Source organism: Malaya genurostris, chromosome 2 (genome assembly GCF_030247185.1).
Source record: "Malaya genurostris strain Urasoe2022 chromosome 2, Malgen_1.1, whole genome shotgun sequence".
Taxonomy (NCBI): Eukaryota; Metazoa; Arthropoda; class Insecta; order Diptera; family Culicidae; genus Malaya; species Malaya genurostris.
In genome coordinates, this window is record NC_080571.1 from 80,329,533 (window position 1) to 80,355,671 (window position 26,139).

General features: G+C 38.1%; 1 protein-coding gene across 6 annotated transcripts in view; it reads right to left on the reverse strand.

Moving 5' to 3' along the window:
• Window positions 1–2,263: 2,263 nt before the first annotated feature.
• Window positions 2,264–26,139, reverse strand: part of LOC131432352 (bumetanide-sensitive sodium-(potassium)-chloride cotransporter) — a 251,080-nt gene continuing 227,204 nt past the window's right edge. For 5 of the 6 annotated variants that reach the window (XM_058598569.1, XM_058598571.1, XM_058598567.1 and 2 more), the window contains 5 exons: window positions 25,316–26,120; window positions 15,188–15,238; window positions 14,390–14,484; window positions 4,299–4,716; window positions 2,264–4,225 (listed from right to left, as the gene is read on the reverse strand). In XM_058598569.1, the coding sequence (XP_058454552.1) occupies window positions 3,981–4,225; window positions 4,299–4,716; window positions 14,390–14,484; window positions 15,188–15,238; window positions 25,316–26,120 (1,614 nt within the window). In that variant the 3' untranslated portion in view covers window positions 2,264–3,980. The remainder of the gene's footprint in view (window positions 4,226–4,298; window positions 4,717–14,389; window positions 14,485–15,187; window positions 15,239–25,315; window positions 26,121–26,139) is intronic. The other variant, XM_058598572.1, reaches the window with a different exon arrangement.

Here is a 26,139-nt window from a genome sequence, read left to right on the forward strand (position 1 = left end):
TCCTTTAATTTGAATTTTTGTTTTTGAAGTTCGATTTGGCCTTTTTGAAAAAATGATTGAGCTTTGAGAAACGATTCGATACTGGAACCGGAGTTCTAAGATCGGTGTAGCCGAAATAAGTTAAATTCACCTGAGGAGTGTGTAGACATCTTTAAAAAATTGTAGTGCGAATTAAAATTTAGGGTACATTCTGAATCGAAAACTGAATACCGCTTAAACTGAAATAAATTTATTTCGTAATCGACTATCCAAATCAGCAAACCCGATAAACCTGATTAATTTATGTGAAATGGACATTTTTATACTAATCACCCTGTATCTCATAAACCAGAAGTCGGATCTGACTAAAAAGTAAGATGTTTAATAGGATTTTAAGACCTCTCATTTGAATCATAGATGATTCTTAGAATTTCATTTGAATCTTAGATCGGTTCAGTCATCTACGACAAAAATGAATTGCATTATTTTAATTTTGTTTCTCATATCATCCTGTGGTTCCGCAATCAGAAGTCGGATCCAAACGTAATTCAGGAACCTTATTTGGGAGTATATTACTTTCATTATGAATCTGAGTTTGTAGGAAACGGTTTAGCCATTTCCGAGAAAATTTAGTGAAATTATTTGTCACACACGCATTTGCTGATCTCGACGAACTGAGTCGAATGGTATATGGGAGTTATGTTGTTCCAGAATTAATTACTGTAAGTAGTTTGAATCAAAATAATTATGGAATTACTTTCAACTCGAAAATGCTGATATCATCTGGTTTACATATGCCATATTCGAAAGATTATGTTGCTAAAAACGAACCGTGCCAAAATTGGTCCGAGGCAAATTGTCATGAAAAAGGATGCTGTGCACAGTCGTTTTGGTATTTAGAAACAATTGTATATAACAGTATAAAAATCGTGTTTTCCGTTGCTCTGAAAATTTTGACATAAAACTCCGTATAGCTCAAAAAGTAAACATCCTATCTCAAAACCATTCAATAGCGTTTTGGGTGACGGGGAGACCTTTCATTTGCGACTAGTTTGATCAAAATCGGTCCAGCCATCTCAGAGATCTCGACCTCTTAGTTGACAACACACGTACAGACACACACACACACACATACACACACACATACATTTGCTCAGTTCGTCGAGCTGAATCGATTGGTATATGACATTCGGCCCTCCGGGCCTCGGAAAATTTTTCGAAAGTTTGAGCGAATTCTATACCTATTTTTTTTATATATAAAAAAAGGTAAAAAAAAGGTAAAAAGGGAAGTTTTTATTACACGATATTATTGCAAATTTTTCTTCAGTTTCCTCGAATAAGAGCTGTGAATCAAGACTTCCTGGGACTTCAATATACGATATTGTTGAAACGTTCACTCGGGAAGTCAGTGAGTTTAGTGGTGCATCCGAGCATCTTCAAACCGGAACATACTGAGTCGCGCGCGAATAATACCAATACTGAAATTTTCACTAACAAATATTCTTCTCCCGTGACACTTGTGGAGTGCGCAGTAGTATATACGGCCTCTAGTAACAACAAGTGTTGGACTAACATCCCTTCTCATTCCTTAGACGATCTACATTCGGGCCTGGTACTGATCAATGAATTCTGGGATTACCAGAAGATGTACATTGAAGGTTGATTTACCGGTCCCAGGTCGGATCATCTAGAAACTCCCTGTACAATTTCAGCTAATCCCGATCAGTAACGGAGTAGCAACCAGGGGTGGTCGCTCAAGCTCAAACTCGATACACATCTCAACACATTTCAAACAGTCGAAATTATCGGTTTTAACTTGTTGGCGATAATTGAAAACTAAAATGAGAACCGCTACCCTCTATTCATCACTATGGTCGGAGAGAGTTCTGTGTTATCGAGTTGATGTTTTACACCCACAGTAAAGACAACTTAGCACTACAAACTGAGCAAGCAAAACTTGTGACTATGACTAGGTACGGTTATTCAGTTGACGATGAATTCTGAGAGCTTCGACAACAAACGTAAAATGAATGAGAAGGGATATGCTGACAGTTAACGGCCATAACTATCATTTTCAGTTTTAACGCACTGGTAATCGAGGTAATCCTTTATGAGACTAACAGATAATCCAGGCTGTTGAAAAGCCTTCGGGTTATAATTCAAATTTGGCAGTAATTTTTACATAAGTAACAACAGCAATCGTCAATCACTTCGTGAGTCAAGGTTGTTTTCATTGTAATTGAGATTGGCTTTCTTTTGGTTCTACTAAAATGAAACTTCCAGGAACAGTTGAAGCACCTATTCATTTAAAAAAAAGTATATCTTAATTCTCTAACTCTCCTGTCTATCGGCCACAGATTACGTAAATGAAATCCTTTACTGTTGGAAATTTCCCCTCGGAAGCCAAACTTTTGACAGGGTTGCTTCGATAGATGTTTACTCGAACGCACATGTTTGTCAAATTAATACAGTATATTTTTAATCTACAGTTTCGAAGTAAACAGTTCCCCAAAAAGTTCATTAATAAATGTACTCTTTGCACGATGACGTTCAAAATGGGCCAACAATGTGTGGTGCATGCCTTATTGTGAATGAATCGTTTGTGTAAATATTGTGCCCCCGTTTTAGGGATAAAAGATGTACATACATAACTATGTGCCTCATAAACATTTTTTTTCTTGCTTGTCGGTTATGGTCGAGCTGACGGCAACATTTTGCGAGCCCCCTGTGCTCGATGGATAACGAGAAATTACGGCACTCGGTAACATTCTGTGACGTATCTCTCCAGTCAGCAGTTAGTGTGAAAAGAAGCGCTAGGAAGCTTATTGCTGGTTGCGTCATGTTGCGAAACCGAACTCCATCAGCTGCCTAGACTGGCTACTGGTGCTGATGGAAGTTTGCAATTAAATTAAGGGGAATGAAAACTTTTGGCAGCGCTTTCCATGAATCAAAATGTGTTTGAGCGGTTGGTGAACCGGTAAAAGAAAAACAAACGAAACAATTACCATATCTATCCGATCCATGGAAGGCAAGTTAGTGGAATTGCTATAAGCCAAGTTTGATAATAATCGGTTTTGCTTTTGAAAACTTTTGAAATCCAATGGAAACGAAATGAAATGAAAGCGATGTCCCACCAACGAAGATAAACAGCTATTAGAACAATTTAAGCGGATCATCAGAAAAAATTTTACCTCCTCCTGGGATTACCAGGAGGCGGCAAAATTGATTGTGAATATTTGAACGTGAATTTATTTCAATAGAAACTTCAGAAAGGATTTCCGATTCGCTTAAACGATATAATAATAATATATATATAATTCCGATTCGCTTCGTAAAGCTTCTTACGAGTGTTTTATTACAGCTTAGTGGCTGGCGCGACAGCCTCGTCAACGTTTGCACTATGCAGCTGGTTCGTGATTATAATTATTTCTATACATATTAAAAAGTTAAATTATAACAACTGTGTGGTGATACTTTGCTCCGTGAAATGCAATACTGTCTGACAGGGGGTTGTTAAACTTTCCTTATTCTAGTATCAGGTAGACCGTGGCCTACTTGGATGGAAAACGGGAAGGTATCCTTGCTTGAGATACGATTCGACGAAGGGTAGCAGTGGGGAGGTGGGTGACGGTGTGCAGATTATTTCATTTGAAAACATCATTCATACGTTTGAATATTCTGCCATTTGCCGGATTCAGTGAATATCCGCGTGCCTCCCCCTTCTCGAACCGAACTTCAAGCCCCGTTGAGAGGATATAACTCTCGTGGTGGAAACATGAAATAAATTACTTTGCTGGGTAAAACTAATGCTGGAATCGTCACGAAGAAATAAAAGTGAAATGTATCATGAGTAATCAACACTATAAAACTTTCTAAACAGAGATAATGTAAGTTCAACAGTTTGTGCTGTTTGTGCACCTCCTGTCCTGTCCTGGACCGGACCGGACCGGACCGGACCGAACCGGACTGCAATACTACTACGTCCGTAGACTCCGGTTCCACTAGGAGTAGAACGTCAGCACACTGGTCTGATTGCCTCGGACGAACAAAAACGGAGGCAGCCCTTGGCTCAGTGTTTCCAGCCAGGCCATGTAGAGTGGGGCAGTAACGACTTCCTTCCGTGGCATCGGAAGCGTCATGACAACCAGATCCGATTTAGTTGATTGCTCCAGCAAATATTCACGCAAATTTAGATGACGATTGGTTTTGTCCTGAACCGCCAACAGTTCGGCTTCGGAGATTTGACCTAGCCCGAAAGAAAATGTGTTAATGAGTGAAATAACGAAATAAAAAAACAGAAAACGTTCTCATTTCATTACCCGGTTCCTCGCCCGTAACGTCCTTTATCAATCCCTTGAAGAAGTTCACGGTGCTCTGTTCCGGTTTTTTCGTTACATCCGGCAGCAGCTTAAGGTCCGAGTAATCTATACGGAACTTAGCCAGCAGACTGGCCATGTTCCGCTGCTCGAACTCCAGTTCGGCTTTTCGGTTTGCCAGGGCGAACACCCGCAGTTTGCAGGCGCTCCAGTTCCGTCGGGTGCTGATGATGTATGGCAGCAGCAGCGTCAGACCGCCGTCGTCGTAAAGCCAATAAACATCGATGATGCCATTTTTCTTCTTACTTGTGAACTGACTCAGTTCGTCCAGAATGTCCTTCGGTAGCTCAACCCCGCCCGGACCGCGGTAGAGCAGGGCTGGATCGTTGTGGGTGCGCTTGAGGGAGCGTTGATTTGTTTCCTGCAGGGATGGTAAGTGAGTGGAGATAATGTTTAGTCATTTCGGAGGCTAGACGTGGAACGAAATTTTCAAATGGTTTTTTGGACATCATCAACTCCGCACAAAAATATTTTAATTAGACTTATTTCGGACTTCCAAACTTTACCAGTCATTCAAATTTTTTATTTTTTATTTGAATGTGGCGTTTGTTGATACAGAAATGCCAAATAATCCTGTTTCAATTAGTAGTATAGTTAATATGAATCTTCAGACAGACAGTTAGTCCCATAGTCTAAAGCTTTAGTTTACAGACGTGTAATTCCAGGACTAAAACATTTTCGTATATTCAAAACTTCAACATTTCAAATTATTTTGATTGAAAAATCAGTCGTGAAAGCTTGTTACTATCAAATTTCAAACAATTGTGCTACACATAGTTAATGGTAGGATTCAAAAATATTTAATATAGATATTAAAAACTTTTATGATATTAACAATTAATTCTACTAGCTGAGTTAAAGGTGTTGCTCGGAGATGTTTCATGAAGCGAAGACCACAAAAATTCTATAAATTGTCCTTGTTATGTTTTATCCGTTTTGTTAGGAGCATTTAAAGCACCTTTCTCTCCTTAAATACCTTCTTAATAACCTCTGAGTTCCGAAAAGTATATATGCTCATAACCTAGTTGAATTAACGTTCCTCGTCACATTCGATTAACAATACCTCAGGCTCCTGTCAATATAAACACTTACTATACCCTTCTCGTTATGAAAATACTTAGGACATTATTATTTCCACAGCATCATGAAAGCTGCTGCAGGTAGTTAAAACTGCTGGTGCTAATCGCCAAGGCAATATTCGGGGCGTTTCCCGACTGGAAGGCTAGCAACGAACGGGATGGTCATTAGGGTGGGACAAAATATTGATTTCAGCTCCACTAAACTTTTCCTGTTTCTTTTGGGTCCCATAAGCACCATGCAAAATTTTAGCTCGATCGGAGAAACTGTATTTTCGCACCCAAGGTTTAAAGTTTGTATAGGATTTAGTATCACGAAATTAATTTTTTTACAAAAAAAATCGGCTGGAGATCAACTTATTAACTCTAAAAATCAGTGCATATGTTATTTTCGTAGGAAACTTTACGAAGAAAAAAACTTTAGAAGACCGCAAAACAATCCGACGTTTGTAGGAAAAGTTATTGAAGGAAAACCGGCACAAGGTCCGAGCAGTGGCTCATTCCTTAATACATCTAGCACATCCTGGACCCAAAAGAAACAGGAAAAGTTTAGTGGAGCTGAAATCATTATTTTGTCCCACCCTAATGGTCATACGCACAGAGGTGCCATCGCATAAAGGTGCGGAGACGAAGGGGTGCAAAGGCACAGAGGTGCTAAAGCATATATATCGTGAGTGTAGCACTGCAAGCATCACATTTGATCGCCACCAAGAGCAAAAGCACTGTACCTGGGGTCAGGTACAGGCAGCACACCAAGTTCAGTGGTGACCACAACGACGGCAAAGCAACTGAGATAGCAGGAAACGATACCAAAAGACTGCCAATTGGAAATCGTTGGATGAGCTTCACGTCGTTCTTTACGATAGAGGAACAGAGACAACAGCAACAAGGTAGATTTAATTTAATTTATTTTTTTTATATTTCTTATAACTGAAATTTTTACTATACATAAGTTTTCATTTTGATATTATTTATTTGCAAAAAAAATACAGTTAATGTAATGGATGATCGCATGGAAGATCATCCGAATCCGATTCCGGATACAAGTAAAATCTTAATTTCTCCAAGGGCTAAACATTATCCAGAGGGTACCACTGGACCATGGATAATCTATTTTCGACGAAAAGAAAAGGCTTCAAATTTGATGCATTTTACAAAGGAATTGACATCACGTTTTTCAAAAGTTGTAGAAAACTCTAAAATTAATAGAGATAAAATTCGAGTTATTGTTAACGACTTGGAAGAGGCAAACGATATTGTAAGCTGTATATTATTTACTATTGAATATAGAGTTTACATTCCATCGAATGAGGTGGAAATTGACGGTATTGTCATGGAAGCAAGTCTGCCAGCCGATGATTTACTTAAAAATGGAGTTGGTCGTTTTAAAAACTCCATGCTTGAGGGAGTTAAGATACTCGAGTGCAAGCAATTATTGTACTCAGCATCTATTGATGATGGAATTAAGTCTTATCGTCCCTCGGATTCGTTTCGAGTAACATTTGCCGAATCCGCGTTGCCTAGCCATGTCTATATCGATAAAATTCGTCTAACCGTTCGGCTTTTCGTACCGCATGTTATGAATTGCACGAACTGTAAAAAATTCGGACATACAGCTACTTATTGAAGTAATAAATCTAAATGTATAAAATGTCAAGGGCCTCATAAGGATAATCTTTGCGAAAAAGATATTGATATTGTGTTTATTGTGGGGAGAGTCCTCATGATGATCTTTCAGTATGCGCTGCATTCAAGTTGTGCAAAGACAAAATGAAGCTATCTTTAAAAGCACGGTCTTAGCGCACACATGCAGAAATGCTTAAAACGATCATTGATGTCCTCCACTCGAAACAGGAATCGGTTCTTCAAATCTAGAGCCAGAGGAATCTGACTCTGATGAAAATTTCAAATTTCTGTTAAGGGGAAGAAGTCCCCCCCAAATTACCAAGAGAGACACCTAAAACTACACCTTCAAAAAAAGATCCCCGTGTTAAATCTAAAAAGCCAAATTTAAAACCAAAAACTGTGCCTCCTGGTTTGTCAAATTCACAAACCAATCCTGGAACTAGCACAAGAAAAGACAATAATCCAGTGGGCTCCGTTTCACATTCACCAACAGGATTACTGAAGTTTTCGGAAATTGTAGAATGGATTTTCGCAGCATTCAATATTTCTGAACCTCTAAAGACCATCATAACGGCATTCCTTCCAATAGCTAGAACTTTTTTGAAACAGTTATCAGCTCCATGGTCCGTTCTCTCAGGTTTTGTATCATTTGATGGATAATTTATCATCCGCCGCAAATGATTCAATCACTGTCCTGCAGTGGAATTGTAGAATTGAACCTCTAAAGACCATCATAACGGCATTCCTTCCAATAGCTAGAACTTTTTTGAAACAGTTATCAGCTCCATGGTCCGTTCTCTCAGGTTTTGTATCATTTGATGGATAATTTATCATCCGCCGCAAATGATTCAATCACTGTCCTGCAGTGGAATTGTAGAAGCATCATGCCAAAACTTGATTCATTTAAAGTTTTGTTGCATAGTCAGAAGTGTGATGTATTTGCTTTGTGAGAAACATGGCTTACATCAAATATAGCCTTAAATTTTAATGACTTTAACATTATACGTCTCGATAGAGACTCTCCGTATGGCGGAGTGCTTTTAGGAATTAAGAAAAACTATTCGTTTTATAGATTAAACATTCCTACGACTTCTAGTATAGAAGTTGTTGCTTGTCAAATAAACATTAAAGGAAAGGACATTTGCATAGCATCGGAATATATTCCTCCTAGAGCACAAGTTGGACAACGACAGCTTAATGAAATAATCGAAGCCCTCCTTGCTCCACGATTGATTTTGAAAGATTTCAATTCGCACGGAATGATGTGGGGATCCGTTTACAATGATAGCAGATCATCTTTAATATATAATATTTGGGACAATTTTAGCATGACAGTATTAAATATGGGTAGCATGACACGGATTCCAAGACCTCTTGTACGTCCAAGTGCATTAGATTTATCTCTTTGCTCGACTTCAATTCGCATAGATTGCACCTGGAAAGTATTTTCTGATTTACACGGTAGCGAGCATTTACCAATCATCATCTCAATTAGCAGTAACAAAGGCATTGCTAATTCAGTTAATATTTCATATGATTTGACAAAAAAATATTGACTGGATTAAATACCAAAGTAGTATCTCAAGTATTTTGAATTCAACGGAAGAGCTCCCCCCACTTGAAGAATATGACTTCCTCGTTTGTTCGATTCTGGAGGCCGCAGAATAAGCACAAACCAAACGATTTCTTGGCCCACCGTCTAACAGAAGTCCTCCAAACCCTTGGTGGGACAAAGAGTGCTCAGATGCTAAACACGCGGAACAAAATGCTTTCAAGACGTTTTTAAAATGAGGAGGAAGAACTCCTCAGAATTTGGAAAAATTCTTGACTTTAGATACCAAGTACAAAAGCATACTTCGGGCCAAAAAGAAATGTAGCTGTTGGAGATATTTTGTCGAAGGTTTGTCAAGAGAAACCTCAATGAGCACTCTTTGTAATACGGCCAGACGAATGAGGAATTGTAACGTAGGAAATGAGAGTGAGGAATACTCGAATCGATGAATATTTGATTTTGCGAGGAAAGTTAGTCCAGATTCTGTTCCTACGCATAGCATTATTAGGGAGTCTTCTCCAAATAATGGTTCCATTGATAGTTCCTTTTCAATGATGGAATTTTCCATAGCAATCATGTCTTGCTACAATAACGCTCCAGGGTCGGACAGAATTGAATTCAACTTTGTGAATAATCTGCCTGACCTCGCAAAAAGACGTTTGTTGGAATTGTTCAACAAGTTTTTTGAGCAAAATATTGTTTCACCTGACTGGAGACAAGTGAAAGTTATCGCCATTCAAAAGCCGAGGGAACCAGCTTCCAATCACAACTCATTCAGACCCATTGCAATGTTGTCCTGCATCAGAAAACTGTTCAAAAAAAATATTCTTCGACGTCTCGACACTTGGGTCGAGACGAACGGTTTGTTGTCAGATACTCAGTTTGGTTTCCGTAGAAATAAAGGGACGAATGATTGCCTTGCATTACTTTCGTCTGACATCCAAATTGCCTTCACTCAAAAACAACCAATGGCATCTGTATTTTTATACATGAAGAAGCATTTGATTCAGTTTCAACACGGAAAGCCCTCCAATAAAAAAAATACGATCTCGCAATTGTTGATTTTTGCAGTTGTTGTTTTATCTAATAATTAGTTGATTCAACCAATTTGCTATTTCATTTGCACATATTGAAGTAGATGAAAAATATGTTGTTTTTAATGCTGTCTAATGTCAAAAACAGCACAAAGCAAAACAAAAATCGCAATGAAAAATCAACCATTACTTTAGTTGAAATTCAAATGCGTTTCTTAAACATTTCCATGAAACGAAATTCGATTATTTTACGTTTGTAAAACTCGTGAAGAGTAACTTTTGAATGATAGTAAATTAATGTTTATCATAATACTAGTTGTCAGAATATTAATGTGATAATAAATTATCTACATCTTTACTGCTCTGGTGTTACAAGAAGTAACGATTGATATAAAGTAGTGCTATGCACAGAACTGATAGCCGTTAGAGATATTGCAATTAACAAAACGTGCTTAACCAAAACTAGACCACGTGAATAGTATGCGTTTGAATTTTTTCAACCCACATAACTGTTAAATCAAAAACAAGGTCGATTGTTGTAACTAAAATCTTTATTGAAATTGAAAGGTGTGTGTCTTGACTAACTAACAGCATCTATTTTTCAACCAAAAATTTTGTTATTTCAACCATCGTTTCTGTTGATCGAAAAACAAAAATGACAGTTTAGAAAAAACAACAATCGATTAGTTGTACCAAATTTTAATCAATCAAAATCAGAAAAACAACTAATATTTTGGTTGTTTCACGATCGTGAGGGGTTCCGTGTATTGATGTTCTTTCAGACAAGCTTCATCAACATGGACTTCCAGCGATTATAAATAATTATTTGCACAATCTTTTGTTAGAGAAATGCATGTATTTTTCACATGGCGATTTGGCAACATTCAGAATTAGCTACATGGTTCTACCGCAAGGTTCATGCATCAGTCCGCTCCTTTATAATTTTTACGTGACCTCTCCTTTATAATTTTTACGTAACCCCATGTACACTAAGACAATTGGCAGATGATGGCGTAATTTCAGTTACTGGACCAAAAGCTATTGATCTGCATAAACCATTGCAAGATACCTTAGATAACTTGTCCGTTTGGGCTGTTCATCTTGGTATCGAATTCTCTGCGGAGAAAACAGAGTTAGTCGTCTTTTCAAGAAAGCATGATCCCGCGCAGCTTCAGCTCCATATGTTGGGAAGAATGATCCAACAGGTTTTAACTTTTAAATACCTCGGGGTGTGGTTCGATTCCAAATGTACGTGGGGAGGACACATTAGGTATCTGATAACGAAATGCCAACAAAGAGTAAATTTTCTTCGAACAATAACAGGATCTTGATGGGGTGCTCATCCGGAAGATCTAATAAAATTGTATCGAACAACGATACTTTCAGTGATGGAATATGGATGCGTTTGTTTTCGTTCCGCTGCAAACTCTCATATTATTAAACTTGAGCGAATTCAGTATCGTTGTTTGCGAATCGCCTTAGGCTACATGCATTCGACACATACAATGAGTCTTGAAGTTCTGGTGGAAGTTCTTTCATTGAAAGATCGTTTTTGGGAGCTTTCATCGCGACTGCTAATAAGATGTGAGGTGCTGAATCCCATGGTAATTAATAATTTCGAACGACTAGTCGAGCTTCGATCTCAAACAAAATTCATGACAGTATATTTTAATCACATGTCACAGGAAATCAACCCATCAAGATATATTCCTATCCGTGACAGCCCCCTAAATGTTCCTGACTCAACTTTATTTTTCGACACATCCATGCAGCGCGAAGTGCGTGGAATCCCGGAACACCTACGCTCGATCGAAATCTCAAAAATATTTTCAATTAAGTTCTGGCATATTGACTCTGAGAAAATATTTTACATGGACGGATCACGAATTAAAGAGGCTACTGAGTTTGGTATATTCAACACTAATGTTTCGGCTTCAAGAACCTGCATTTGATTATATAACAGAGTTAGCAGCAGTTCATTATAGCTTGAGTGTAATCGTCACATTATCTCCAAACCATTATTTCCTCTTCACAGATAGCCAGAGCGCAATTGAAGCCATTCGCTCAAACGCTTCTGGCAAAAATGAACCGTTTTTCGGCAATATAAAACAGTGCCTGAACGTCATATTGAATAATAAATATTAAATCACAATAGTTTTTGTCCCGGCTCATTACTCCATTCCAGGCAATGAAATAGCCGATATTTTAGCCAAACGTGGTGCAATTGAGGGTGAAATTTATGAGAGACCGATTGCTTTCAACGAATTCTATAGCGCGACTCGCCAAAGAACACTTGCCAGCTGGCAAGCTTCTTGGGATAGAGATGATCTGGGACGGTGGATGTACTCAATTATTCCTAAAATATCGACAAAGGCATGGTTCAAGGGACTGGATGTGACTAGGGATTTCATTCGTTTGATGTCCAGACTCATGTCCAATCACTACACGTTAGATGCACACCTTCTTCGAATTGGACTTTCCGAAACATATCATTGTGCTTGTGGCGAAGGCTATCGCGATATTGATCATGTCGTTTGGACATGCGTGGAGAATCGTGATCTGAAGCCCGCGCCCCTACGGATCACATATTCGCGATAAGACAAGTACTCCAGAAGTGTCGTGAACACAACGTACCTACGCTTCACCTATTCATTGACTTAAAAGCGGCATACGACACAATCGATCGAGAACAGCTATGGCAGATAATGCACGAATACGGTTTCCCGGATAAACTGACGCGATTGGTCAAAGCAACGATGGATAGAGTGATGTGCTACGTCCGAGTATCTGGGACGCTCTAGAGCCCCTTCGAATCTCGGAGAGGGCTACGTCAAGGAGATGGACTTTCTTGTATCTTGTTCAATATTGCCCTGGAAGGTGTGATTCGAAAAGCGAGGATCGACACGAGTGGCACAATCTTCCGAAAGTCCGTATAACTTTTTAGCTTCGCTGACGATATTGATATTGTGACACGTAACCTTGAGAAGATGATGGAAACCTACATCGGACTGAAAGCTGAAGCTAGGCGTATCGGACTGGCCATAAATGCGTCGAAAACAAAATACATGAGAGGAAGAGGCTCTAGAGAAGAAACACTACGCCTCCCACCACGAATATTGATAGACGGTGACGATATCGAGGTGGTTGATGAGTTCGTGTATTTGGTGACCGCCGATAATGACACCAGCAGAGAAATTCATAGACGTATTTTGGCAGGAAATCGTGCGTACTTTGGACTCAGAAAAACCCTCCGATCGAGAAAAGTACGCCACCGCACGAAATTGACCATCTACAAAACGCTAATTAGACCTGGACTATGTTGGCAGAGAACCAACGCGCCCTCAGTGTTTTCGAAAGAAAGATACTGAGGACCATCTATGGCGGAGTGCAGATGGAAGACGGAACGTGGAGACGGCGTATGAATCACGAATTGCAACAGCTGCTAGGAGAAACACCCATCGTACGGACAGCTAAAATCGGACGTCTACCATGGGCTGGGCATGTCATAAGGATGTCGGACGACAGCCCAGTGAAAATGGTTCTTGAATCTAATCCGACTGGTACAAGAAGAAGAGGAGCGCAGCGAGCAAGATGGATCGATAAAGTGGAGGACGATCTCAGAAGCGCCCGTGCCTTGAGTGGCTGGCGACGAGCAGCCATGGACCGAGTTATGTGGAGACGTTAGCTTGATACAGCAAAGGACACCCCAGGCCTATAGCTGTTAGGTAAGGTAAGGTATCGTGATGTCAGATCTCAACTATTAAATTCCTTGCGTACCCAAGGTAGACTATCCAATGTCCCACTTCGAGACATTCTTGCTTGTCGTGACCTTTCTTACATGAAACTTCTTTATCATTTCATAAAGACAATTGAAGTTTTAATTTAAAAATTGACCCTTTTGAGGGTTAGTTCTGACTCCTACTGCATCCATTAGTTCATCCAATAACAAAATTTTAATAAAAATGATGTGCTGATAAAAACAAACTTATTACTGGTTATGAAATACAACAAAATGTATAAAAATTTCAACCTATTTTATAATTTATAGTAGTTATTCGTTTGGTTCAAATAATATGATAGTTAAGAAATAAAAGAGGAATATGTTTAATTAAACTCAAATTGTTGTGACTATATTAGTATTGTATTAGGATAAGCATTATATGTAAAAGTGATGCTACGGCGAAGAAAAACTTATGTAAACTGCCTTAAGAAATAATCGTATTTAGGGAAAAAAAAGTTTGCTTGAATGGCAAGAGATAGGTATTATTACCCGACTAGGTGGATTATCAAAAGATTTTTGAAATCAGACCAAAGCCACTCTTCACTCTTGAAATCAGACCAAAGCCACAGTTCAGTTGAACGTATAAAAACTGTATCGGTTAACTCGTTGCATTTGGTTTTTCAATTTATGAACACCCAACGGAAACGGATTACTGCACTAAGGATCAGTAAATCCAGTAAACCGATTAAATAAAAAACGGCAATCGTATTAACAAGTTTTGATTGCTCTCATTACCATCATATTCCGGTCCTTGTGCCCCATTTCCCCTTCTACCATGCATATCGTAGAGAATCCCAATTTCTATACCCGCCAATTGTGCAGATTCAACAACGAGAACTGGGCAACATTCCGACGGTTTGCAGTGTCAGTCTACAAACGGAACTGACCGGATCCACATTGTGGTACGCGGGCTTCGCTGAACTTTCTGAGTTTTATTCAATTAAATCGCATTGTGAAATACTTACGTTAAGCAGCTTGGCGTTGATATCCATCGGATCCGGCATGCCCGACACGGTCTGGTTTCGGGGCGTTCCGACGGTCAGATCACTGGTGCTGCTGGCTGTGTGAAACAAACAAACGAAAACAAGCCAAAAAAATAAATAGAAATACACGTCGTTTATTGCACGCGGTTCGGGTGCTTTTAATTAAATTCGGATTGGGAGTAATCAGAGTTCAATAATGGATCCTCGAGAGCGTAGAAGCGAGTGTCGACCCGGGAAGGCCCTTTTAATTGGGAATGAATGAATTCCTAATGATGAAATTGGTTTTCTTTATTGCTGGTCTGGGATGTCTGGGTGCTCACCACTGAAACCAGTAGGTTCATTGAATATGCAATCGAAATCGGAATTTTCATAAACTTGGTAAATAGATTGATTGGATTTACTAAACTTTCCAATGGAAACAAATGTATTGATGTGAAACTTACAGGATTTATTTTTGAAGGTGAGCGAACTTGAATTAATTTGAAATTCCAAGAAATGATCAACCGTGAGCCCCGATTTATTCTAGCAAATAATTGAATCTCCCGAGTTGCGGCTGGTTTGTGTGAAGCTGCAAGAATCCATTTCAATTAGTGGCACCTTTTATCAACTCACTTCTACATTGTAACGAATCCGTTTCCACGGTATCAGGATACCGTTTGTGGGTGTGTGTGTGTGTATGTTTGGGTGTACGCGCGGCGAACCGCAGTCCACGATAGCTAATTAATCAGGCACTCGACCATGCAATAAAACAATTGGTGTGTGATGCAGTCTGCCACCTACCTTTGAGATTCCTCTCGTTTTTCTCGCGCACATTGTTCTGCTCGGCGGATGCTGTGCGGTTAATGGGGAAGGCAGGATGATGCAGCGGTCCATTCCATTTGGTAGAACAAAATTTTTTTTCGATTGTTTTGTGTTTTGGTTTTGCCACCATGGCGGTTTCCAGACGTGCGAACGTTCGTGCGTGGATGATTGTTTTTTTTTTTCGTACAGGCCGAGCAGGATCAAAAGTTATTTGTGCCGTCAGCAGAAGAAGGGTGCAATTTTGCAGTTGAAACGTTGCATGCAAAGTAATTTTTTCGTTCGGTCATAGAGTGGAAAATATGTGATAAAATAATTGAGTCATCAAAAATGCATTTAATGAAAAAGTGACAATGAATTTTTAACCTACAAGAAACTAAAATTCATGGTTAAAACCTTTTTCTAAAGCAATGCTCAGTACTTGTTTTTATAAAGTTGAATTATGTGGCCGATTAAATAATTGGGAAGAAAAGTATACGGAAAACATATCAAGACAATATAGGGTAAGGGCTCCCTATTTCATCTCAGCTTCAATTTTCATCTCATTCCTTCACCTCATAACTTTGAACATTAATCATATCTTTAAACGTACCTGAACAAAACTGTGGAACGTTTTAGAACATTTATTCTAGGTTTTGCCACACTTTCCAATTCAACAAAATAGTTAAAAAAAAAGCCTTCAACGATCGTGGTAATTTGAAGGGGAAAAAGTTTGCCTTTACCCAGAAATTTATGCTAGGTGCGTCAGCAGATTATGTTGAACTGATGACGCAAACCTCCGGATCAACATAATCCGCTGAGAAGACGTAAAGTTAATGCTATTTACAAGACACTTTTTTGTACACAAGAAGTGTAACGTCTGAACTGACGTCTCGAACGAAACAAGTTTCGGCTTACTAGCCGTACTGATGAGTCGAATACGAAACGTAAACTTAAGTAAAAATGGTTATGTGCACCTAGCATAAATTTGGGGGTAAAGGCAAACTTTTTCCCCTTCAAATTACCACAATCTGTACGGCCAGTAAGCCGAAACTTGTTTCGTTCGAGACGTCAGTTTTTTCATTTAAAATAAACTCACTTTTTGATTTAGGAACCAGTTTCGTCTGAAGTTTTACAATTCATCATGTTTCTGTATATTTACTAAGGAGTGTATCGATAAGTAATTAGCAACATTAAAACAGTTATTACTCTGAAATGGCTTAATTTTTTGCAGCGTATTTGCGGTGACATGTTGGTTTACATGACAATAACAGCTGCGCAATCGATTGGTTTATCGTTTCAATGATGAGTCGAATTGATTCGGAAACGCGAAAGAAAATTCTGCACACTTGGTGCTCAGAAAGTGGTGTCACGTACAACGAAATTGCAAAACGGGTGAAAGTGCACCACACCAGTGTCAAAAATATTATCGAGAAGTTCGGTAAGACCCTTTCCATGGAGGGTTTGCCCCGATCCGGTAGGAAAAACGACTTAAAAGTGGTTGAGTACATCAGCAAAAATCCATCGGGGTCGACGCGGGATTTGACCAAGCAGTTCAATACCAGCATTGGGATGATTCAACGGATCAAAGTTCGGAACTTCCTGAAAACGTACAAGAAACAGAAGGTGCCGAAAAAGTCCCTGGTACAGCAAGTTCAGGCCAAAACAAGAGCGCGAAAACTGTATAACCGGACTCTACAGAATAAAGACGGATGCATCCTGATCGACGACGAAACCTACGCCAAGGAAGACTCTCGAGCGCTGCCCGGACCGCAATATTATACGAAATCGGTGTACCAGGACCTGGACGACGCTGACACCACGGTGGCGATGGAAAAGTTTGGGCAGAATGTGTTGGTCTGGCATGCAATTTGTACCTGTGGTTTGCGGTCGTCGATTTTCTTCACGAAGGGCACAATGAACGCCAAGTTGTACGAGGAAGAATGTTTGAAGAAGAGAATGCTGCCACTGTACAGAAAGTATAAGGCTCCTCCTCTTTTCTGGCCGGATTTGGCTTCAGCCCACTACGCCAACTCCGTTCTACAGTGGTTGTCAAAAAATAATGTACAATTCGTGGGAAAGGACATCAAACCTACGAACTGCCCGGATTTTCGGCCAATTGAAAGGTGTTGGGCAATTGTCAAGCGGCACTTTCGGAAGGAAGGTACAGTGTCCCTAAACATGCAGGAGTTAAAAAAAACTGGGCAGCTGCCACCAGGAAAGTCACAAAAGTAACTGTGCAGAATTTAATGGAGAATGTCAAGTAAAAAGTGCGAGCGTTTCACAGAAACTAGGATTTTCTTCAATATAATCAGTGAAATGCATAAAAATGTAATTTTTCTACAATATATCGAAAACTGATGTCAAAATATGTTTTTTTTTTCGCTTTTTTATACAATAATTAATGTTGCTAACTACTTTTCGATACACTCCTTAATCGATTCGTCTCAAAACATGATCACTATTTCACATAATTACACAACTATTCAATGTTGGATGACTTTATAGTTAATAATATTCACTTTCCACTTGTTTATTCAACGATTAAAGACTTCTGAAATTACCTGATAAGCAATAAAAGCAATGAAAAATATGAGATGAAAATTTGCACTTAATTCACCTGATTGAGCTTTGTTTTCATCTCATTTCGTATCGCAAGGTTGCCAAGTTTTTTAAATTTATTTTTTCTTCTTTAAATTATCATCAATAAGTATTTTTGGTATCCGTGACATTAGTTTAATTATATCATTGATATTTATATATAAATAAAACTGTTTCGGATTCTAACATCACCAAATAGATCGTGTTAAATACTAATCAAATAACCATTGTGCAAATCTAGTAGCACTGGTTTCTTTCCGCTATACGTCAACATAACACTGGTAAATGTGTGTGTTTCATCGGCTGTGCACAGAGATGCCAGATATTTTCATAGAAAATATGTATCGGCTCTATCTGTTTTCACTAATAAAATGAATCAAATTCAAATCAAATTCAAATTGGTTTTAAATTTTAATATAAATGTTCATCAGTGTTCGTATTAAACGAACACGAACGCAAAAATCTATACAAAACAGATAAATCTGTATGAATGATTGGCATCTCTGATTCTGCATTTTGTTTTTAGAAGGACTAATGCCTAAACAGTAACAATTCTTATTTTGTTTATTTTTTAAGTTCTCCAAATTAACTGCAGAGTAAAGGTAACGAAAGGTAATAAAAACGATCCAAAAAATTTTAAACGTCGAAATGATTCCTAACTGTTTTTTTAAAATATCGTGTGTTGTGTCATAGTTGGCATTAGGCCCTTTTTAACGAAAATTCTGACATTTTGAACCTGAGAGTGTAACAGTGCAATATTTTGGTTTTGATTGCTGTCGCCATTGCTAATTTATGGGATGAATAAAGGATCAACGATAGGATGAATATGAAACCTTTGAGATGAAATTAGGAGCACAGTAGTGACATTTTAGCAGTGTTTTTAGCTGATTTTTTAATTATTATTTTAATTTCTAAGGAATGTAAATCAATTCCCAATGTTGAGCAAGGCGAATAAAGCAGAAATATGAAAAAAATCGTAGTGATTTTGGTGGCTGAATCAGGTTTTTAAGGCAACGTCTTTACAAATGAGATGAAATAGGGAGCCCTTACCCTATCATACTAAATTTATTGTTGTTTTCCCTTTCATTTCATCCACTAAAGTATTTAGTTGTAGTGAGGTGTTTTGTTGTTTGCGCAAAACACTTTTTATTTTGTAGTCATTTGCGATGAGCACGATATCTCCAAAACTAATGAATCAATTGATTCCAAAATTCCAGGTGTTGTTCCTAATTACTACAGCTAGTTCGTGAACGAGTTCGTGAGCTAGCGTAAAAAAAGTTTCGTGATTGGCAATGTTTTTTTCTGAAAAAAAATCAATATTTGTAGAAAAAACATTGCCAATTATGCAAAAAATGTTTTTTGCTAGGAAAAATCCAACACCTGGAAATTTTGAAAAATTTTTTAAGATACCTTGCACACCACAATTTCGCAAGCGTTATGCTGTAGGGGGCATACAATCTACAATATTCCACATATAACTATAAGAAATTTTAAAAACATAACAATATGTAGAGGTAATATTCGATGCTTTTTAATTCATCATAATAAATCATTTTTTTACTTCCTAGATCAATCAAAAGATTATGATTCTTTTATCGAACTGGGAGGTATATAACCCCTTAATGCATTGAAGCGAAGAAAGAATAGAATGAGAATTAAGATAGTCATTTTGGATACAGTATAAATATGGATGGGTACTGTCAGAGACCAAACCGGTTGGTGTAAATACGAATAAAAAATAGCGTTCCAGTTCTTTTCCTTGCGATTACAATTCTTTTGTGGAATTTAACCTTCTGTTTTAACAGACCTCACAGCCAACTCATAAGCGTACAGAATCATTGTTTGACTGGTTCTACGATTCTATTGACATTAAGAATCCTTCCAGGTCGTATTTCTATAAACCAGCGATTTTGCTTCGATGCCAAAGAATAATTTTTTCAAAATTTCATGAGGATTACAAAAATAATAAATTTCGATAGAGAACCCAGACTAATACAGTAAAAGGGCATATTCTCAGGAAATTTCCATTTTCTCGATTTAGTTTCTCATATATTTCGAAAAAGACTGCTTTTAGGATGTAGCTTCCTATGAGCTTTTTTATTGAACCTAGCTTGGAAATAATATTTCATTGCTCAGATACATTTATTCCTATAAAAACGTGCCTAATTCACCTAGCAGTGAGATGATACCTTTTTTTATAAATCCGCATGTGTTTTTTGCATGAATATTCGTCGGTGTTTTAGCTCTCATGACATTATTTTAATGACCGTCGTTTTAAGCGGCAATTTGAGATTTAAATCACTCATTACTTTGTAATGTCGAAACTTCAAATCGGATCAAATTTGAATCTAAAAGTGTGACAATCGATTAAACATGTTGAAATAAGTTTTTTTTCGGTTTTTAACGATATCATACTAACTCGAGATTATAAGAGAAAAAAGAATATGAAATCATAGAGCATCATAGCTCTATGATTTCATATTCTTTCTTCTCTTATAATCTCGAGTTAGTTTGATATCGTTAAAAACCGAAAAAAAAGTAAAAATTACTGACTGACCAGAAGTCATAAATAAAAAAGTAAAAAAAAAATGTTAAAATAAGTTTCACTTCAGAGTTTACGGTTATTTAAGGTACTTCTAGAGCCGGTATTCAGGAACCAGCATAACCCAAACCGATTCGTAAGCCATGAATTGACTTGCCGAATAAATTGCAATAGTTTTGAGTCCAACTTTAAAGATTTTCGGGACTGTCATATTTTATTTCGGTTTGAATTTTAAAAATTCATCATCCTACAATTCCAGAATCGCAAGTCAGAATTGGATAAAATTAATTAATTTTGTCTTTATCGATTTGATTTTTTTTATTGAGAAAATGATTGAGCTTTGAGAAACGATTCGATGCCGGAACTTTGAATGCAAAAACCGGATAAATACATTTGTTTTGAAAGAACCTAGACGGTTTTCGTCTGGTTTTTGCATTCAAAGCTTTCCTATTCGGTACTTGCAAAAAAAAGATGTTTTTAAACGATTCTTGCATTGCAAAATCCATGTCCGGTTTTTGCTCTCAATATTTTTATCCGGTTTTTGCATCCAAAAATACTTAAATGGGTTTTTCAAACTAAATGGCACTTATCCGATTTTTGCTTTCAGTCATTCAATTGTGAGTGTAAAATTGGGCTTTTGAACCACTGTGCATTGCTGAGCTTGTATAGTTTTTTTTCAACACTCGAAATTATTTTGCATCAATTGCACAGTGGGAAAAAAATCTATGAAAACCCGTAAAGAATTCTGTAATTCATGATCTAATTGAGATAGGTCAACAAACTAACGCGTTTCTTATGTAAAAATGTCCAAAGAATTCAATGGAATGGTTTACAATGGCCGCACGAATCGCCATCCTGCTCGTTTTACCCCAAATGTACAGCAGTTTTGGAGTTTCCTATAACATTCGCTCTGTAACTTGAAAAGAAGTCGAGTGCGGTATCCTGAAATAGCCTACTTTCATATAAAAACGTGCTCAATCCACCTAGCAGTGAGATGATACCTTTTTTATCAATCCGCATTGTGTTTTTAGCATGAATATTTATCGGTGTTTCAGTTCTCATGAAATTATTTTAACGACCGTCGATTTAAGCGGTTATTTGAGATTTTAATCATTCATTACTCTGTAATATCGAAACTGCAAATCGGATCGAATTTGAATCTAAAAGTGTGACAATCGATTGAACATTCCGTGATATGTCGGAGTAAGTTCCTCTTTAGAGTTTACGGTAATTTAAGGTACTTCCAGGGCCGGTTTGAATTTTAAAAATTCATCATACTGTAACTCCAGAATCGGAAGTCAGAATTGGATAATATTAATTAGTTTTGTCTTCGTAGATCTGGCTTTTTTTAGAAAACGATTGAGCTTTGAGAAACGATTCGATACTGGAACCGGAATTAGAAAATCGAATTAGCCGAAGTCAGATAAATTCACCTGAGTAGCTGTTTAGTTTACATTTGTTTCAAAATGTTTGGAAATCAGTATAAATATCTTGGAGAAATCGTAGTGCGAATTAAATCCGAATTGAAAACTGAATACCACTAAAACTGGAATAAGTTTATTTGGTTATCGACTATCCAAATCTGTAAACCCGATAAACCTGATTAATTTATGTGAAATAGACAGTTTTATACTAATCATCTTGTATCCCCTAAACCGGAAGTTGGATCTGACTGAAAAGCAAGATGTTTTACAGGGACTTAAAACTTTTCATTTGAATTTCAGATCGGTTCAGCCATCTACGAGAAAAATGGATCCACAATTTTCATTTCGTTTCACATATCAGATGTTTCACATTTCACATGTAGTTCCGGAACCAGAAATTGGATCTAAACATAATTCAGGAACCTTGTTTAGGAGCATACGACTTTTCGTATGAATCTGAGTTTGTAGAAAACGGTTGAGTCATCTCCGAAAAAAATTGAGTGAAATTCTTTGTCAAACACGCATTTGCCGATCTCGACGAACTGGTTCGAATGGTATATGGTTGTTATGTTCTTCCAGCATTTATTTTCAAGCCAAGTAGTTTTAATGCAAGTAGTTTAAATCAATATAATTATGGAATTGCTTTTAACTGGAAAATGCTCATTTGGTTCACATATGTCATATTCGAACAATTATGTTGCCAAAAACGAACTGTGCTAAAACCGGTCCGAGGCTCGTAAAATGTCATGAAAAAGGAGGCTGTACACAGTCTTTTTGGTACTTAGAAACAATTGTATGTAACAGTATAAAAAATCGTCTTTTACGTTGCTCCCAAGCATTTCTTTGCCAGACAGCGCTCAAAATTCCTACTGATGCAATAGGGGGAAAAGTCGCTTACACAAAAATATCGATATCTCCGTTAAAAACGGACGGATTTTACCAATCTGTGGCTTGTTGGATAGCTATTACCGTGCGAAATCTAAGTCTGGAAACATATTCTGTTTTCAAGGTCAAATGTGACAGATACTGTCAAAAAACTGAAAATTTTGACATAAAACTTCGTATAACTCAAAAAGTAAACATCTGATCTCAAAACCATTCAATAGCGTTCTGGGTGACGGGGAAACCTTTCATTTGCGACTAGTTTGTGCGACTAGTTTGATCAAAATCGGTCCAGCCATCTCTGAGATATCGACCTCTTAGTTGACAACAAACATACAGGCACACACACATACACACACACACACACACACACACACACGGACATTTGCTCAGTTCGTTGACCTGAATCGATTGGTATATGACACTCGGCCCTCCGGGCCTCGGAGAAATTTTCTAAAGTTTGAGCGAAGTCTATACCTATTTTTTATATATATATAAAAAAAAGGTTAAAAGTCTGGAGAATCGATTAGAAGAACCCTCGCTGGCCGCACGAAACGTTTTGGTGGCTATTTTACCCCAACTCCTCCATTTCATCTTCCTTAAATCTTGGTAAAACTTCTTGCAAGTTTGCTAAATCTAACTTATCTTATGTAAAAAAGTCTGAAGAATCGAGTGGCAAAAAATTACACTGGCCGCACGAAACGTTTTGATGACTTTTTTACCCCATTTCCTCCATTTTATGGCATTTTATTGTAAATCGGTCTTAAATCATGGTAAAACTTATTGAAAGTTTACTAAATCTTGCTTATCTTATGTAAAAAAAATCTGTAGAATCGATTACCAGAACTTATACTGGCCGCACGAAACGTTTTGATGACTATTTTACCGAGATTTGAGGACGATTTACAACAAGATATCACGAAATTGAGGAAATGGGGTAAAATAGCCACCAAAACGTTTCGTGCGGCCAGTGTACGCTCTTTCTTTCGAATCTCCAGACATTTTTACATAAAATCAAGCTATTTCAGTAGACCGCACTTGATTTATTTTCAAGTTTCAGAACAAATACTACAGAAAACCCTAAAACTGCTGGGCATTTGGGGTAAAACGAGCCGGATGGCGATTAGTGCGGCCATTAAAAATCATTCTATTGAATTTTTTTCTTCTTTTTTTTACATAAGAAACACTCTTGTTCGTTGCCTTTTTCCATGGTTCTCGATTGCTTTGCGGGTTTCCTGTTTTTTTTCTCACTGTGCATTGTTTTGAAAATGGCAAAAGTAGCTGCGCTTAAATGGTTGACACTTTCTTTAAGGTCTGAGGACAGAGGTTTAAATCGACCACGTGGCTCGCTCAATTCCCTCTGCGCATCGTATTTCTCTTGTACTCTCTCGTATATGAGCAAACTGTACCGGGTTGCCAGCATACATTTTATTATTTTAATGAGACGTTTTATCACATTTATCTATCGTATGGGTTGGACATTACATGGATTCCAATGAACAATGAAAAAATATTCAACTTTCACAAAGATTGAATGTCCGTGTGTTTGCAGCCTTGTCGAGCCAATTTTATTTCTCTCTCCTTTTTCAGAATGCTATCAGGAAACCAAAGCGAAAAAAATAGCGGATGCATTGAAACTGACCTCATTTTTATCGCGATAACATATATGTTTTTATGTACTAATCGCATCTAAACTAAATTATCTAGACTTTGTCATGGTAGATTTATGATACAAGCCTTCAAAGTCGAGATATTCGATGAACAAGTAGAGGTATGCATTTCCGAGCGTCCCAATTTTCAGCAGTTCTTCAGTCACAAAAAAATACAACACGACCGCTAAACTCGATGAATCATTCTGAAATTTTTATAGAATATTCTCAACTAAATTTCGAAGACATTGTCAGGTGGGGTTTTCTATATTCTGCACCGTTTCCAAGAAAATTTAATTTGAAACGGGAAAATAGCAAAAAACCTACCACTTTACGGTACTGTCCTCAGCCCTTAATGGTATATTAAAATGTCATGAAATTTCACACATAGTCTTTTGAAAGCTGGTACGTCATAAACGTCATATGGATTTCACAATGAAAGTGCTATCTATGTGTCAGTCACATAATTTTTTTTTGTTTCGATTACAGAGGTTTCAACCTTAAGATCATTCGCCTTTTCGGTCCAGAAAAACTTTCTCATGCTATGTACGGGGTTGGGAATCGAACTCAGGCAGGCTGCGTGGAAGGCATCAACTTACCCATCACACTATACCCGTCACACAATTTATTGAGTGATAAGAACGTTTCTTCCCTTACAAAAGAATGTAAGTCGGCTCGCATCTTGATCTGTGTCAAGCTAATGCATCAATAAAAATAAATTCGGGGTGGTAAGAAAATCATTGAAAATCATTGAAAATTCGGGGTGGTAAGAAAATCATCATAGAGCTTTCAAAAATGAATTTTTTGCAGATTGTGCATTTTGCAATATTCATTATTCTCGTTGCTTTGCATTCCCTGTCATGCATTTCTTGTGAAGTCGTACTTATAGCAAAATTTGTTTTAAACAGGCAATGAGCATGCATCTCCTAATTTTTGATTATCATTCTGCTAGGAAGTCAAAAAAGTTAATTAAATGAGATATGTACAACAGATGGGATTATGATAGAACAAAAAAAACCGGCGAACGCCTTACCTTGGGATAGATTTCGACTCAGCGAATCACAGCTTCCGTGCAGGGAACTAGTTTTGTTCTGCAGGTCCAAATCGTTGGTGCTGTCGTTGTGGACAAGCGATCGCGGTGCTTCGGCAACACGTTTGACGGTGGTTTCCTCCCCAAGCACCTGTGAATAATCCAAACCCTTGGCTACCCTCAGAATCGCCACGGATAAGTACATATCCAGTGCTTTGTGCACCACGTTGAAGTACTGTTCCAGCTCCACCGAGTCGCACTTGCTCCAGTCGTTTTTGTAGCCCAGCAGCAGGACATTGGGACGTAGTTTTCCCATTCCACTGGCCTGCATCGCAGCTCGTGCCCCCGTTTCGAAGTCATTGTCATCCAGGTAGGCATAGAAGCCCTTCACCTTCTGCCGTCGGAACCAGTCCGTGGCTTTTCGCTGGAGATAGTTTCGGTACTTTTGAGACGTTTGGATTTTATTGACGTGCCCACAAATCATCAGCGATAGGTTTTTGGTCAGCAGATTAGCGAAGTTCACCAGCAATGGTCGGGTGCTCGGGTGACCAGACATGACTAGAATCTGTGGACGGTAGTTTTTGACGTGGTCTTCCACGTTGTTGAGTTGCTGAACCGACATGAGTGCATTTTTGTACGTTTGCGCCTGTGTCGTAGATCCCCAGTTGACGTCCGGTTTGCGGTACGATACAAACAGGTACAGTGCCAAAACGACGGCGAATGTTATCAGGGCCGTTGGCCACGATATCAGGAACATTACGGCTATGCAAAGTATAGCACCGATCAAGCTGAGCCACATGTTGTAGAACTAAAACAGGGATGAAAGC